General features: G+C 43.4%; 1 protein-coding gene across 2 annotated transcripts in view; it reads right to left on the reverse strand.

Moving 5' to 3' along the window:
* Window positions 1-14,398, reverse strand: part of DLG5 (discs large MAGUK scaffold protein 5) — a 162,548-nt gene that overhangs the window by 70,599 nt on the left and 77,551 nt on the right. For both annotated transcript variants that reach the window (XM_084845227.1, XM_084845226.1), the window contains exons 3-4: window positions 8,591-8,759; window positions 4,305-4,448 (exon numbers count right to left, since the gene is read on the reverse strand). In XM_084845227.1, the coding sequence (XP_084701353.1) occupies window positions 4,305-4,448; window positions 8,591-8,759 (313 nt within the window). The remainder of the gene's footprint in view (window positions 1-4,304; window positions 4,449-8,590; window positions 8,760-14,398) is intronic.

Below are 14,398 nucleotides of genomic sequence, written 5' to 3' on the forward strand. Positions count from 1 at the left end.
ATGGGAGGAACCATAGAGCCTTTTTCTAGAACATTCCCCCCTTCCTCCTTTTCTGGCAGCAGCAAGTGCTGGGTATCTGGGGGAGCAGTGCCAGACAAAGTTTGGGGAACTGTATGTGGTCCACAAATTTTATGTGTTCAGCATGCTGAGAATGAACTGCAGTGACCTATGGACTTGTGCACGCCTCCCCACCTTTTGCTTCTGATTTCTATTAACGACATTTTAGCATGTTGTCTGAACCTTGAACTGTGTGTAATGTAACTAGAAGGAGCAAGGGAGACTGGAGCAGGCTGAAGGAACATCAGGGCCTTGCTCCATTTGAACTCCCCCCAACCCACAAATGGCATCAACTGCCCTGTGGGTTAGAAGAAGGAGTGAGGGGATCAGGAGAACTCTGAGGGAACAGACTGCCTCCGCGACGAGATAAGAAGTGGAGGAGGGCCATTCAACCAGCTCGGCTAAAAATTAATGTTTCCCCTTTTCCTTCTGTGTCATGTCTTTTTAGATTGTAAGCCTCCAGGCAGGGAACTATCTTTTTCTGACTGATTATAAACTGCTCCAGGAGCGTTTTTGGGGGGCTGAGTGGCATAACAATACTTTACATACATATACACACACACACACACACACACACAGTGGTTTATTTAAACAAGCCAGATTTCACAAGCCATAATTTGAAGTTGGCTTGTTTCAAACAAATCGCAGTTAACATTAACTACAGTTTGTCAGTTTTGGATGACACTAAAAGCTGTGGTTAAACAAAAACAGAAGCAAAAGCTTCCAACCTCCTCCTCACGGTCATGGTGGAGGAGGGGTAGGTGCAAGCACATGAATCCAAGGCTTAATGTGGCCTGTTCTCATCATGCTAAACCAGCCTTCCCCAACTTCAGATGGGGAATGACCCTCCAGATGTTTTGGTCTACAATTCCCATCAGCCCCAGGCTGCATGGCCAATAATCAGGGATGGAAGTTGTAATCCAAAACATTGTGAGGGCAAGAGGTTGGGGACATCTGCGCTAAACTATGATTTAGTATGACATCTGAACCAGACCAATGAGTTTGAGTTCATGGCTGAGGTGAGATTCAACACAGAGGACTTCCTACTTCGCACTCTTGGCTACTGCAATACACTCAGACTCTGAAGAAAAAGTCCCCGCCTATCTTCAGCACTCCAAAACAAAACGACGATAACAACACAGAGACTCCTGCACTTATTGGGTAGGGGTGGGTAGGTGAGCATTCTGACTCTGAAGACAAGAACAAAGAGGTGTCAATGAGACTCCTGCATCTCATTGTGTGCTTCAAGAAACTCACCTCACTTTAAAGCTACTGACAAAAGAATCCTAGACAGCTACCAACTGCTGTTCTACACAAACTACTGAGGGTCACTGCTTTTAAGGGGAGAGGTAGCCTTGCAACTACTTTTGTGGAGATTCATATGGTCCAGTACCATAAAACTTAGGATAGTACTATTGTGGCTGCTCTCAGGCCTCCTCTCTGCCTCCTATTATTGCTTATATAGCGCCATCAGTGTACACAATGTTTTACAGAGTAACATATGCAAGGGACAGGTTCCCACCCTAAGAAGCTTACAATCCAAATTTACATAGGATAGGGTTAGGTCAAGGGAAAGAAGAGGCAAGTATAACAAGAGGTGTGCAATGGCATTGGAAGTCTGTGAGATCATAGAATCATAGAATAGTAGGGTTGGAAGGGGCCTACAAGGCCATCGAGTCCAACCCCCGCTCAATGCAGGAATCCAAGTCACAGCATCCCTGACAGATGGCTGTCCAGCCTCGTCTTGAAGGCCTCCTGTGTGGGAGAGCCCACCGCCTCCCTAGGGAATTGGTTCCATTGTCGTCTTGCTCTAACAGTCAGGACGTTTTTCCTGATGTTCAGCCGGAATCTGGCTTCCTGTAACTTGAGCCCATTATTGCGTGTCCTGTACTCCAGGATGATCGAGAAGAGATCCTGGCCTTCCTCTCTGTGACAACCTCTCAAGTACTTGAGCAGCGCTATCATATCTCCCCTCAGTCTTCTCTTCTCAAGGCTAAACATGCCCAGTTCTGTCAGTCTCTCTTCATAGGGCTTTGTTTCTGGTCCCCTGATCATCTTCGTTGCCCTCCTCTGAACCCTCTCCAGTTTGTCTGCATCCTTCTTAAAGTGTGGTGTCCAGAACTGGACACAGTACTCCAGATGAGGCCTAACCAGTGCTGAGTAGAGGGGAACTAGTACTTCCCGGGATTTGGAAGCTATGCTTCTATTCATGCAGCCCAAAAGAGCATTGGCTCTTTTCCTAGGTGCAGAACTTGGCATTTATCTCTATTACATTTCATTCTGTTGTTTTCTGCCCAGCACTCCAATCTATCAAGATCACTTTGAATTTTGTTTTTGTCTTCCAAAGTATTAGGTATCCCGCCCAATTTTGTGTCATCTGCAAATCTGATCAGCATTCCCTGCACCACCTCCTCCAAGTCATTAATTCAAGTGTTAAAGAGCACTGGGCCCAGGACTGAGCCCTGTGGTACCCCGCTCGTTACTTCTCCCCAGTTTGAGAAGATCCCAGTGATAAGCACTCTTTGAGTCTGATTCTGTAGCCAACTGTAGATCCACCGGATCGTTGTTTCATCTAGCCCACTTTGAGCTAGTTTGCTCATCAGGAGATCATGGGGCACTTTATCGAAAGCTTAGCTGAAGTCGAGGTATATTATGTTTACAGCATTCCCACAGTCCACAAGGGAGGTTACTTGATCCAAAAATGAGATCAGATTTGTCTGGCAGGATTTGTTCTTGACAAATCCATGTTGGCTTCAAGATCTTTGAGAGAGGGAGAGATTTCTTGCAAAATATTTGACTAAACAGTCAGTTTCTACTATGCCACAGAGAAAACTTTAACAATAGCAACTAGCTTTCTGTTTTAGGCCAAAGGCATACAGGTGGCTAAAATGGGCATCCCCATATCCCAAGCCATACACTACAGCTTCCCTGGCTGCATGTGCAGCAGCTTGTCCCGAATGCTTAATTGGCTAGACATGCAGCTAAGCTCCCACTCTTCCCTCATCATCTCCTGAGTATGAAGGTAACGTCTGGCTCTGTTCTGTCATTTGCATAGCTAAGATGAACAAGAGCAACCTTTCCCAAACTGGTGACTTCCAGACATTTCAGACTACAACACCTACCATCCCTGACCATTGGCCTTGCTGGCTGGGGCTGATGTGAATTGTAGTCCAAACATCTGGAGGTTGCCGTGTTGGGGAAAGCTGAACTAGGGAACAGAGCAGTATCTTTTCGGTGTAAACTCCTGAGCTGAATTATTTGAGCGGTTGGTGGAATGGTTGGCTGGCTGATTTTACGGTATTATTGTAGTGATGCGAATTTTTATTGTAATTTGTAGTTTTTTGTTGCAGGTCATTTTAGATGTTTAGATAATATTTATCAAGATAAATATTGAATAAATTTTATTTCATAAATAAAACAAAACTGTTCAAGGGCTACTAGCCATGCATGGAGCTGTCACACTGCGCCTTAGTTGGCTATGTTGGTGTTTGCCTGGGGGCAACTGATAATCTGCTCCAGGTGAGTAGCAAATTATAAGTATGGATTTTAGCAAGTGCAAGCGTGCCAAAGACTGATGTAGCAACCTGTTGTATAAAAGTATTATTAAAATCCATTCCCTGTAGCATTTGCTTCCATTTGCTCACTTTGTGCTGAATCAACACAAACACATAAAAGTTAATTCTGCTGATGGCAATCCATGACACTGGCCCTAATAAGCTGCTTTATAATCCAACAAATTGTACATCACATCTAGAAAAACAACAAAGGAAAGACTATGATGGTTTCCTTGGTGCCTAATTGGCCTTAGGAGAATCCTCAATAATATTGTCATTTACTTCACTAGACTCCAATATGATCTAGTAAAAAGAGGGTACTGAAAAGGAAAACAAAAACAACTCCACTGGCCCCAATCCTTTGCTTTATGATTGGGAAGGTCACCCAACAGTTGCTAAGCTCATTTCACTCCACACCAAGCTAAGCTTACACTCCTCCCCAATTTTAGAAGCTCATTTTCTATATGCAAAGATGAAAAAAACTTATCTTTAATCTGCTATTAAAAGCTTTGAAAACTATCCCTTGACTGATGTTAAAATCATGGCATTTTAAAAACATACTGAAGCTGTTGATAAGACAGCTATTATTGAAGATCTTTACATATTAAGATCTAAGATGACCTATCTGACTCATAAGAAGGGGAGAAGGAGGACCAAAATATATCTCAGTGTTTGCTGTGTGCCTTTACTTACTGATAAAAATCAGCCTCCTTAGCAGCTTCTTCACATCTTTTTAGCGTCTTGGTGTGCTGGTTCTGTAGAGACTGTAGGTCTGACATTGCCTTCATACACTGTATCTTCAGTCTTTCATAATCATGGTTTGGTTTGGGACTAGGCCTACCACAAAAAGATATCAGGTGTCAGACTAGCATGTGCCTTTAAAACAACATAAAAATACATTGACATTATACATTTTAAATTGAAAGAACTGAGTAGAAGTCTTCTGTATAGGTTTTTGAGCTGTATAGGTTTTTGTCCCTGGGTTGTTCAGCATACCAGAAGTGGGCAGGACCCAGCACGTTTGCTCACTCTTGAACAACCCATGGCTAACAAACTGTGGGTTGTTTCATTGTGCGAACTGGGTCAGAGAAAAGCTAATGTCTCCAAACATTATTGTCCCAATAAAGACAACTGAAATGCACTGGAAATTATTTAGAATGTAAGTAGTGCTCTTGATCAACCTTGCCTCTTTACAGTTTTCAGCAGCAATTTTAGGGTAACATTTAGTTGGCCATGGGCAAGGTACCAGCTCTTAGCTTCAGTTCCCCACCAGCAATACAGAGGTAATAAATAATACCATACACTGTATTATTGTACAATTTGGCAATGCGGTGGCAATTTTGGTGGTGAGGTATGTGCGTGACTCCCAGTGGGTTTGGAGTGGGCTCCAGGGCCGGAAACTGACACTCGGACCCTCTGAAGTTGCCCACCCCTGCTATACAGGATTATTATGACAAAATATCTGAAATGCTTTTGAGAATCCTGAAGCACACTATAAATGGTAAATAGTATTATTAGGTTAGTCTTCTTCTCTACCAACTTGCCCTGGCTAACATGCACCTAATCCAGGACAACAATTTTATTTCTCTTCTAGTTTTGTCCAAATAATGAAAAGGAAACCTGGATAAAGCAACAGACTGTCCTGCCTTCAACCTTGCCGTGAATCCCAAATTATCCAGATCAAGTACATTGTATCTACCCACTAAAATTTGCACCAGTAATGTATACAATCATTCTTGCCTTGCCAATTGATTTAAAGGAAGACAATTTTACACACACAGAGCAGAAAGCCATAACCTAGACAAATTATGTTAGTAATATTTTCCATTTGTATGGTAGTTTTTTTTAACAGTGGATTTTAATATGATAGAGTAATGAAATAATGTTGATTTACAACCTCTGCACAATATTTAGCACATCTAGGAAGGTGCAGTAAAAATACATGCATGTAGATTGATATTTTCAAATTGTTATGCATTGTACAATTTTAGTAGATGTATTAGGACTGAGTTCTGCCCCCACCAGAATCTGGCTGGAAACACAGCTTCCTTTATGGATTGAAGCATTTCCAGATCAGGCTCACAGACTTCTGCTTTCTGGTGGGTTCTGAGCTGACTTTGGAAACACAGGAAAGGGAGGTGTTTCTCCCCTCCCCCACCTCAGATACCTTGGGGTGCACAAGGCCAGGAGCCTAGAGCAGGCCACACCAGACACTCCTAGACCAGAGACCTTCTGTCTTAGGATGCAGAATGCGCTTTGCATCCATGGACTGAATGTGTGTGATGCAGTGAGGATCACTATGGTGTGAATCCACTCTGGAGTTTTGGTGGAGCAAAACGATTTTATTCTGTTGGCCACCAAAATGCTGCAGAGAGGAACTAAGTAGTTCTGCCACTATTCAAAAGCTCCTGCCATAATTCAAAAGCTCCAGTGGGGAGAGATTCTTAGACAGAAACAGCTAACTAAGGGACTATTGAATAGTGCCCGCTATAGCATTGTGTAAAGCAGATGTTCTCATCCTTCCTCCCACCCCAAATGCTGTTGGACTACAACTCCCATCACCCCAGCTAGCATGGAAAATCATAAGGGTTATCTAGGACAAAATCTAGGAACCCAAGGCTGGGAAGCATGGGTCTAAAGCAGAGATGAGCAACTTGTAGCCTTCCACATATTGTTGGATTGCAATTCCCAACAGCTAGCCAGTATAGCCAATGGGGAGAGATGATGGGAGTTGTAGTTCAACAGCATCTGGAGAGCCACAGTTGCCCACCTCGGTCTACAGAATTACAGCTAACTTCTTTAATCAATCATTATTGTTCAACTGATGTGCTTATTTCAGAACCACCATAGCCATCTTATTTCTCTTTACCCGCTCCTATTTTGAGTGCTGCAGGTGGGTAACAAGAGATTAAACATACATGCTCTTTGAAACAAAGCATACTCAAACCTCACTTGTGAGCTTGCACCCTGTGAATGTTATAGAGGGCTGAATGTATTTTGTGCTAGGGGGGAAAAATTCTGCCCATGCAAAAGCAATCTAAAGAGGGTGCCAAGAAAACATGATGCTATTTGCTATATAATTTTTGCAAATCTGCATAATTTTGCTTATTCTGCAAATAGCACTATTTTGCATAATTTATTTGCTTATTGTGAGGAGGAACTATACAGGACATTGAAACCCCAACCCCACCCACTGGAAATCCTGTTCAGTCACCTCTCTGGCATCTGAGATATCAAAGAGCTATTGCCAAACACTTGCAAACACACCTCTGTGAAACATATCTCATTCCCATGCTGGGAACTGTGCGGCTTTTTCTGTCTAAACATGAATAGGATTCTGCCCTAAATGATGTGCCCAGTGCCTTGGATAAAATCCAGCACAGATTCTATTTAGAGTAGACCCACTTTAATGAAAGGGACTGAAGTTAGCAATGACTAATTTAAGTCCACTCCACTTCAGTGGGTCTACTCTAAGACTTACATTGGATTTTACTCCGTATCTCTGCATCTTTTTGGCACACAAACTTGGTCATAGCTCATCATGTTGTATTGTTGTAGTAGGACTTCCTGCACAAGCTGGGACTACTGCAATTGGCACCATCATAGCTATGCAATGCATTTTATTTCTTTCATTTGCATCCTGCCCCTCCTTCAATTAGCTCAGGTTGCTGTACATGGGAGTTCCTGTTTTATTCTGAGAAAGCACCATGTGAGTTAAATAAGGCTGAGGAAGACTGACTAGCCTGAAGTAACTGAGTAAGCTTCATGGCTGAGTGAGGTTCTGATTCAGGTTTTCCTGGATGAAATTCAACACCTTATCCACTATACTTCACCAGTGGTATAGTGGAGGCAGGGCTTGCAGAGACGCAGCCCTGGCACTTTTTCATGAGCAGGGACTCTGATGTCATCTGCCACCCCCCTCAGAATTCCCTCTTCCCTCTGAGCTTAGCTGCAATCCTCACTGTAGATGTGAAGGGAATGAATTTTCCAAGCAACAATATATTGTTCCATTCTGGAATGCAAAGTATTTGGGATGACTTCGTCTGGAATGGGCAATTGAGACCTCTTCACTTTACCAAAGATATGCTCCTAGTGGAGATGAAAACCCCTGGAACTGATTTGTTGATATGGATCGACACAGCTGCCTGAAAATTTTGGACTGCCCTTGGAGACTGTCACAACGAGCTCCTGCATTTCCAAATTTACCACTACACCACTGTGTGCATGCGCGCGCGTGCGTGCATGCGTGTGTGAGAGAGAGAGAGAGAGACAGAGTGTAATTCAATCCAGCTGGGTGTGTGGACATTTCTGTTGGAGGGGGAGGGGGGAGATATAATGAAGGAGCTTAGGGAAGGCTAATGGGTAATGTTGGAGCGCTAAGGGAGCATGCAAGGGGGCTGTTTAAATGAGAAGGGATCTGTCCATGAGGGCTGTGTTGAAAGGGTGAAGCTTCCATAGAGTATCATATTTTGAAAACCTAAAATGCTTGTGTTTGAATGAGTGAGTGAGTGAGTGAAAAAGATTTTAACACCCCCGCATTTTTTCTCAGACATCCAAACTGAAATACCACTGCCTTACTCTCAGCTGCACTGTCTTTGGATCCCACTTGAAGGCTGTATATCTTACAAGGTTGTATAATCTTAGAAGGGGGTGTGGCTGTGACTGTCACAAAGGGAGCCTGCACTTCTGAATTTGCCAGTACACTACTGTACTTCACTGACTAACTTGCTTCATCGCACAGATAGGGCTGATTAATGCAGGAAGCCTTGGGAGGTCTTCTCCAGAAGTAATTCTAGTAACGTATGGATGAAATAACTGCAGGGGTTTCACCCTTGTGTATTATATATGAAGGAAGTTGTGGTTTTTAAAAGTTAGGTAACTGTAGTCCTGAAAAGGGACAAAAATTCATGAAAACCAGGCCCAAGCAAACCCGTATTAGACTCAGAAACAGACCCCCACATGGGCTTGCATTCTTTTACCTGCAGTCATCAAAGGTTGATCCAGGAGAAGACAGTGCAAGTCGCTTCCGCAACTCATCTCGCTCACGGGTAACCTGGCGGAGCTGAAACAAAATGGTTTCCAGTTTCTCATTCATCTGCCTCACATCCACAACTGCTGGCGGTGGCGACGATGCTTTACCCGTTGTACCTGACATCAAATAAAACAAAAACGGGAGTTAAGTTGGGGAAACTACTTTCAAAACTCAAAGCGATATACCTGTCAACAAAGGTGGCAATGTGCTACCAACTGAGCACATTTCCGAGTACAGGAATTATAAATTCCCTAGGACTCTAAACCTTGTAAGGTGACCCATGTAAAGATGCAAGAAAGGTAGACTTGTGGCCGGCATACATTTAGGATGGTGTCCATAATGACCTCTCCCTCCACCTCTGTTGACAAAAAACACAACATCCTGAGAACTACCGTTTCTGAACAACAAAACAAACTTTAGAGAACTGACTGAACACTGAGTGCTACCTAGTGATCATCGAAATAGACAGAGGCATAGAGTTTCTTGTGATTGAAGGGTTGAACCTTATGTCCTACTCTTCGAACACAGTTTGCTTTCCATGGCTACAATTCCCCTTACTTCAATTTTGTACTAGGCTACAATGTTACACTGCAGCAAACCCTAGTTTGTCACAGAGGATACACCCAACGGGGAGCAATAGCCAGTCTTGGCCCTCTGACAATTGTTCCTGTATGACACATGTGCATTTGTAAACACCTATTTGTCACATTTACACTTTTTTCTAGTTTTAGGTGCCTACTTAAGAAAGAGATGTGTGAAGTGGCGTTTACCTACCAAACTGTTGGCCTCCCTCCTTCGCAATATGAATTCTTACAGATTTTTAAGTTTAAATGCCAGTTGTTTGAGCATTATGGAACAAACTGGTCACAATGGCGACAGAAGCAAATTTTAAAAAAATCACAGCCAATTAGATTCAATTTCTGCCTTTTTTTAGTTGATGAAATGAGTTGTGCAACTCTTGTCTTGATCATACTCGCTCCCAGAAGTCAGCCCACCAGCTTCTCTCTACTCAATTTAATAGGGAGCCTACATTTTCCAACAACACAAAAGGTTTCATAGAATTATCAAGTGTGACTTGGCATATGCTTCAAGTAGCCCCCTAGCTTATTGAGGGAGGTAGCAGGATTTGCAATACTCATCCCTTCCCTTACAGAGGACATTTCCAGCTGAATGCTAAAAGCCTTTTTTATTTCGTCTGACAGCTCACTTCACAGTAAAGGAAGTGACCTAGGCTTCCAGCTCTGTCTTCCTTTTTCCACCTGACTTCATGCCACAGCATTTCCATTCTTCACTATAGCCAATCAAATTTCTTCCACCATGGTTGGGCCTGGAGACCAAGGCTCCATTTTTATAAATTACCCCCCACCTTTTCGTGATGCACCTCTTTTCAGACAAAATTGATTTGTCATAACTTATTTATTACAACTGCTGCCAAGTGCAGCCTGTTTGTCAACTTGTGCTTGTCAGCTAAGTGCTTCACACCTCATTTTAGTTTCCACACTCATTGCTGAGAACCAATCAGTATCTGGGTCACCTTTGCGGCTTGCCTCCAGGTAACTAGTTTCTGTTCTAGCCACTGAAGTGTTCTTACTGTTCTAATAGGGGCATACCCTGTGAACATTATTTTGCATACAACATACTGTATGCACAAAGCCTATTCTAAGATATGAACTTTGGGGATGAAGAATATACATGCTTGAATGGCTGGATGAGGGTAGAGGATGAAGGCAAGACAGAATTGATGCTGCTGGGAAGACCTGATGTTTTATGAGCAAGTGAGTTATCTGTAACCAAGGGTGCACCTGTCAAGCTGTTGAGGCAGGTATGCCACTTAGGAGTTCTCTCCCAGCCCTGCATTACTTTTTGAGGATCAGATGACAGTGTGGCCACAAGTGCTTTTTATCAGTTACATCTCACGTGCCACCATGAACTTTGGAAAGTTGCTAGCAAAAGGTTTTCAGTAAATAACCACTGAACGGCTGAGAGCAGGAATTTGGAAACTTTTGCTTCTCTTTCTGCTTAACCTCAGCCTGTCATGTCCCGATTGATGGGGACAAACTGTGGTTAACAATAAGAATGTCTTGTTTAAACAAGCCAACCTCATAACCCAAAAGTTGGTTTGTTTCAAGCAAACCATAGTTAATATGAACCACAGATTTTTGTACAGATGACACAACAGGCTATTGTTTATCAAAATGGAAGTGAAGGCTTCCAAACTCCTCACAGATGCATTAGAGGAGAGGGAAGCGGGATGTGTGAATCTGAAGCTCACCCAGGCTCGTTCTCATTGTGTTAAACTAGGTTTTAGTGTAACATCTGAATGTGGCTAACATATTATCAACAATTCAAAATGAACCTTAACAGCCGCAGTTTGTGAACTGTCAGAATGTGCATACTTTAGGTGTTCATGTGTGTGTGTGTATTTACATGCACGTACATTACAGACAAGATGTGTTTGCTGTTGTTCCCATGCTCACTCAAAATTTAACTTAGAGGGGGGGCTGAAACTTGAAGAATGGGAGCTCTACAAACTCACACTAACCATTTTTTTAAAAAGGCATCCACAAAATCTCCACGAAAAGGTCAAACAGGGAGAGTCAGTTAATGGAGAAAAGTATCAGAAAATTGGTACAGGCTTGGTAAATTAGGGATGATTGCAGCGTATGATTCTCTATAAGCAAAAAAACAGGTGCTATGAAACAGTGCACTGCAGTATTATGGAGGCAAACTGAAACGTTTAACAAAAGCAAGCTATGCTGCACCAAATAGAAAGTCAGCAGCACAATACTGAGCTGCAGAGGAAGCTTAGTCTGCCATGAAGCAGTTGTAGTAAGTTCTAAAATGTCCTAAGTGTCCAGTAACTTATGCAGAAGGCTCAAGAACCTATGCAACTGGTGTGTGCATGAAATACAGAGGGCAATGAAGTTGAAGTTTAGGAAGAGAGTTAGGCTAGAGATGGCGGAGAATTCCGCCACGGATTTCAGTGAGGCCGAACGCACTGGCATTCGGCCCCCCGAAATCTGTGGTGGAACGGCCTGCCACCCCCCCGCGGATTCCCCCCAGGACAAGACTTACTTGGGGCGGATGTTCTGGACGGCGGCGGCTCCAGCGGCGGCTTCAGCTGGTCTTCCGACTGGCTGCTGCCACCGCCATTTGCAGTCTGGTCTTTTTTTTGTGTCTTTTTTTTTTACCCAGATGTGATAGGCTACGTAAAGACTTACGTAGCCTATCACGTCTGGGTAAAAAAAAAAAAAAGCGTACGCAAATGGCGGTGGCTACGGCAGCTGCCATTTGCGTTCCTTATTTTTCGCCATTTTAGTCTACGTAAATATTTACATAGACTTTTACGGCGAAAATAAAGGGGAACGCAAAGAGTGTAATTGGCGCTATTTGCGTTCCTTTTTGATTCGCTGTTTTAGCCTATGTAAATATTTACATAGACTAAAACAGTGAAAAATAAGGAATGCAAATGGCGGCTGCCATAGCCTCCGCCATTTGCGAACGCGTTTGTTTTTTTTTTAACCCAGGCGTGATAGGCTACGTAAATATTTACGTAGCCTATCACGGTTGAATACAGGGACGCAAACGGTGGCGGCTATGGCAGCCGCCATTTGTGTCCCTGCTACCCAGCGGCTGGATGTCCAGCTGCTGGTGGAGCCGGCTGGCAGCTCTGCAGAATCCCCGTGGAGCGGAGCCGGCCGGGTAGGACTCCGGGGGGAGGGATGGAGCGCCTCCCCCGCATTGAGGATTCCAGGGGGAGGGATGGAGCACCTCCCCCCACACCACGAAGCAGATCCGCGAAACAGTAAGTTACTTTCATACATCCCTATTTAGGGCTGCCATTTGTTCAGCCTAAAACAAAAACAAACTTAGTCAATTGGCCACCAAATGTTGTCAAATAACAGGCAAATGTTTAAAGCAGAAATTTATGAGGACATAACAATGGAGAGAAATATACTAATTATACTACTGTCTTCTAGAAGATGTTAAGAGACCAGACTCCCCCATGAGCTTTAGAAAGTCCCATGGCAGATCATATGGAGGGCCCCATGCCACAGAGAAAATGCAGGGGACCTGGTGGTAGCCTCAGCCCCAAGGCCTTTGTAACTTGTGCCATTGTGATGACAGCTTATGTGTTTTTATTGCTTCTGCCTGAACCCTATGTTAAGAACTTAAAAACCTAAGAAGAGCCATGCTGGATCAAACCAAGGGTCCACCCAGTCCAGCCTTCTGTTCACACAGTGGCCAACCAGCTGTCGTAAGTGCAACGGCACTTTCCTGCCCATGTCCCCCAGCAACTGGTGTACATAGGCTTACTGCCTCTGGTACTGGAGGTAGCACGTAGCCATCAGGACTAGTAGCCACTCACAGACTTCTCCAGAAATTTGTCTAACCCACTTTTAAAGCCATCCAAATTGGTGGCCATCACTACATCTTGTGGTAGCAAATTCCATAGTTTGACTATGCAGTGTGTGAAGAAGTTCTTCCTTTTATCTATCCTGAATATCCCACCAATCTGCTTAATGGGATGACCCCAGGTTCTAGTATTATGAGAGAGGGGGAAAAACGTGTTCCTATTGCTTGTAGCTATAGCACATGGCCCGCAGGAAATGCAATGCCATATGGTTTCACTGCCAGTTGAGAACCCTGGAAAGAGTTGCAGGGAGTGCCACCTTCTAAGTAACATGTGACCTTAACTCCTACAGGGACGGGGAGCAAGGGGCCTGACATCTGCCATTTCTATCAGATGACAGAATAATGAAGTTTGAAGAGTGTGGACTGACACTTACACAAGGGCTATAGGGCAAAGGTTTGCATTGCACAGCAAAGGAAAAAAAATACACGAAGTGAAAAAATAATTAATCTTCACATCTCAACAAGATCTTAAAAGTGCATAAACCAATAGAAGAAAGTCTAGAAAAAGGCCCTTGAGGGTTTCATAGCTATGGAACACATGCACTAAAGCACAGCATGATGTACCAATAAGTACATTACATACAAAATTGAAAAGGGATGCAACATTGAGGTAAAAACTAGGTATACATTTTATCCTGGGTCAGACAAAACTGGAGAACATCCAAAACAACCCGACAGAAAAAAGAGACAAAGTCTGAGGATGCTGAAAAGGGCTACTTCAAGGAATAAAACTTTTTTTTCAACATCCTGAGACTTTTGTCTCTTTTTTTCTACTGAAACATTTTACCTCGCCTTGGTTAAAATTCAGTAGGAGTTGCCGGGAGCAGGGATGAAATTATTTTGGGAGCAAGATCTATTTGCTAGTTGACCATTCCTGGTTTACTCCCTGACTGCAACCACAACCCAAATTTTACTTTCTACAGATTTCTTGAGAATTTCATCTTTTATTTGTTTAAAGAAACAGCCAATAACTCTGCAGCAATTGGTGCAGAACAAACTCAAGAAGGAGAAAGCAGAATGCCAAGACTAAAAGACCGTGGTCTGCTGGCAGTCCGAAGAGCGGACAACAACTATTGCTATAGCCCCCCTGCCTTCTTTATGGAGCCAGCCTGAACTCCTTCCAAGAGTGTAGCACAGCCTAGCATGATTGCCATCAAATCTCACCTACTCTGAAAGTCTTGAGGTAAATTTGGAGGTGCCTGCTTGGGCGAACATCTGAACAAATTAAAAGAGGGAGTGAAACAAGGTTTCAATAAGAACAGGGAAATTTCCTAAGGGGATTCTGTACATTCATACTGGGAAAACCTGATCAAATGCAGCGGGTTAGTCAAGGTGTACT

This window comes from Heloderma suspectum, chromosome 3 (assembly GCF_057233095.1).
Source record: "Heloderma suspectum isolate Gila_16-S chromosome 3, 16-S_ref, whole genome shotgun sequence".
Taxonomy (NCBI): domain Eukaryota; kingdom Metazoa; phylum Chordata; class Lepidosauria; order Squamata; family Helodermatidae; genus Heloderma; species Heloderma suspectum.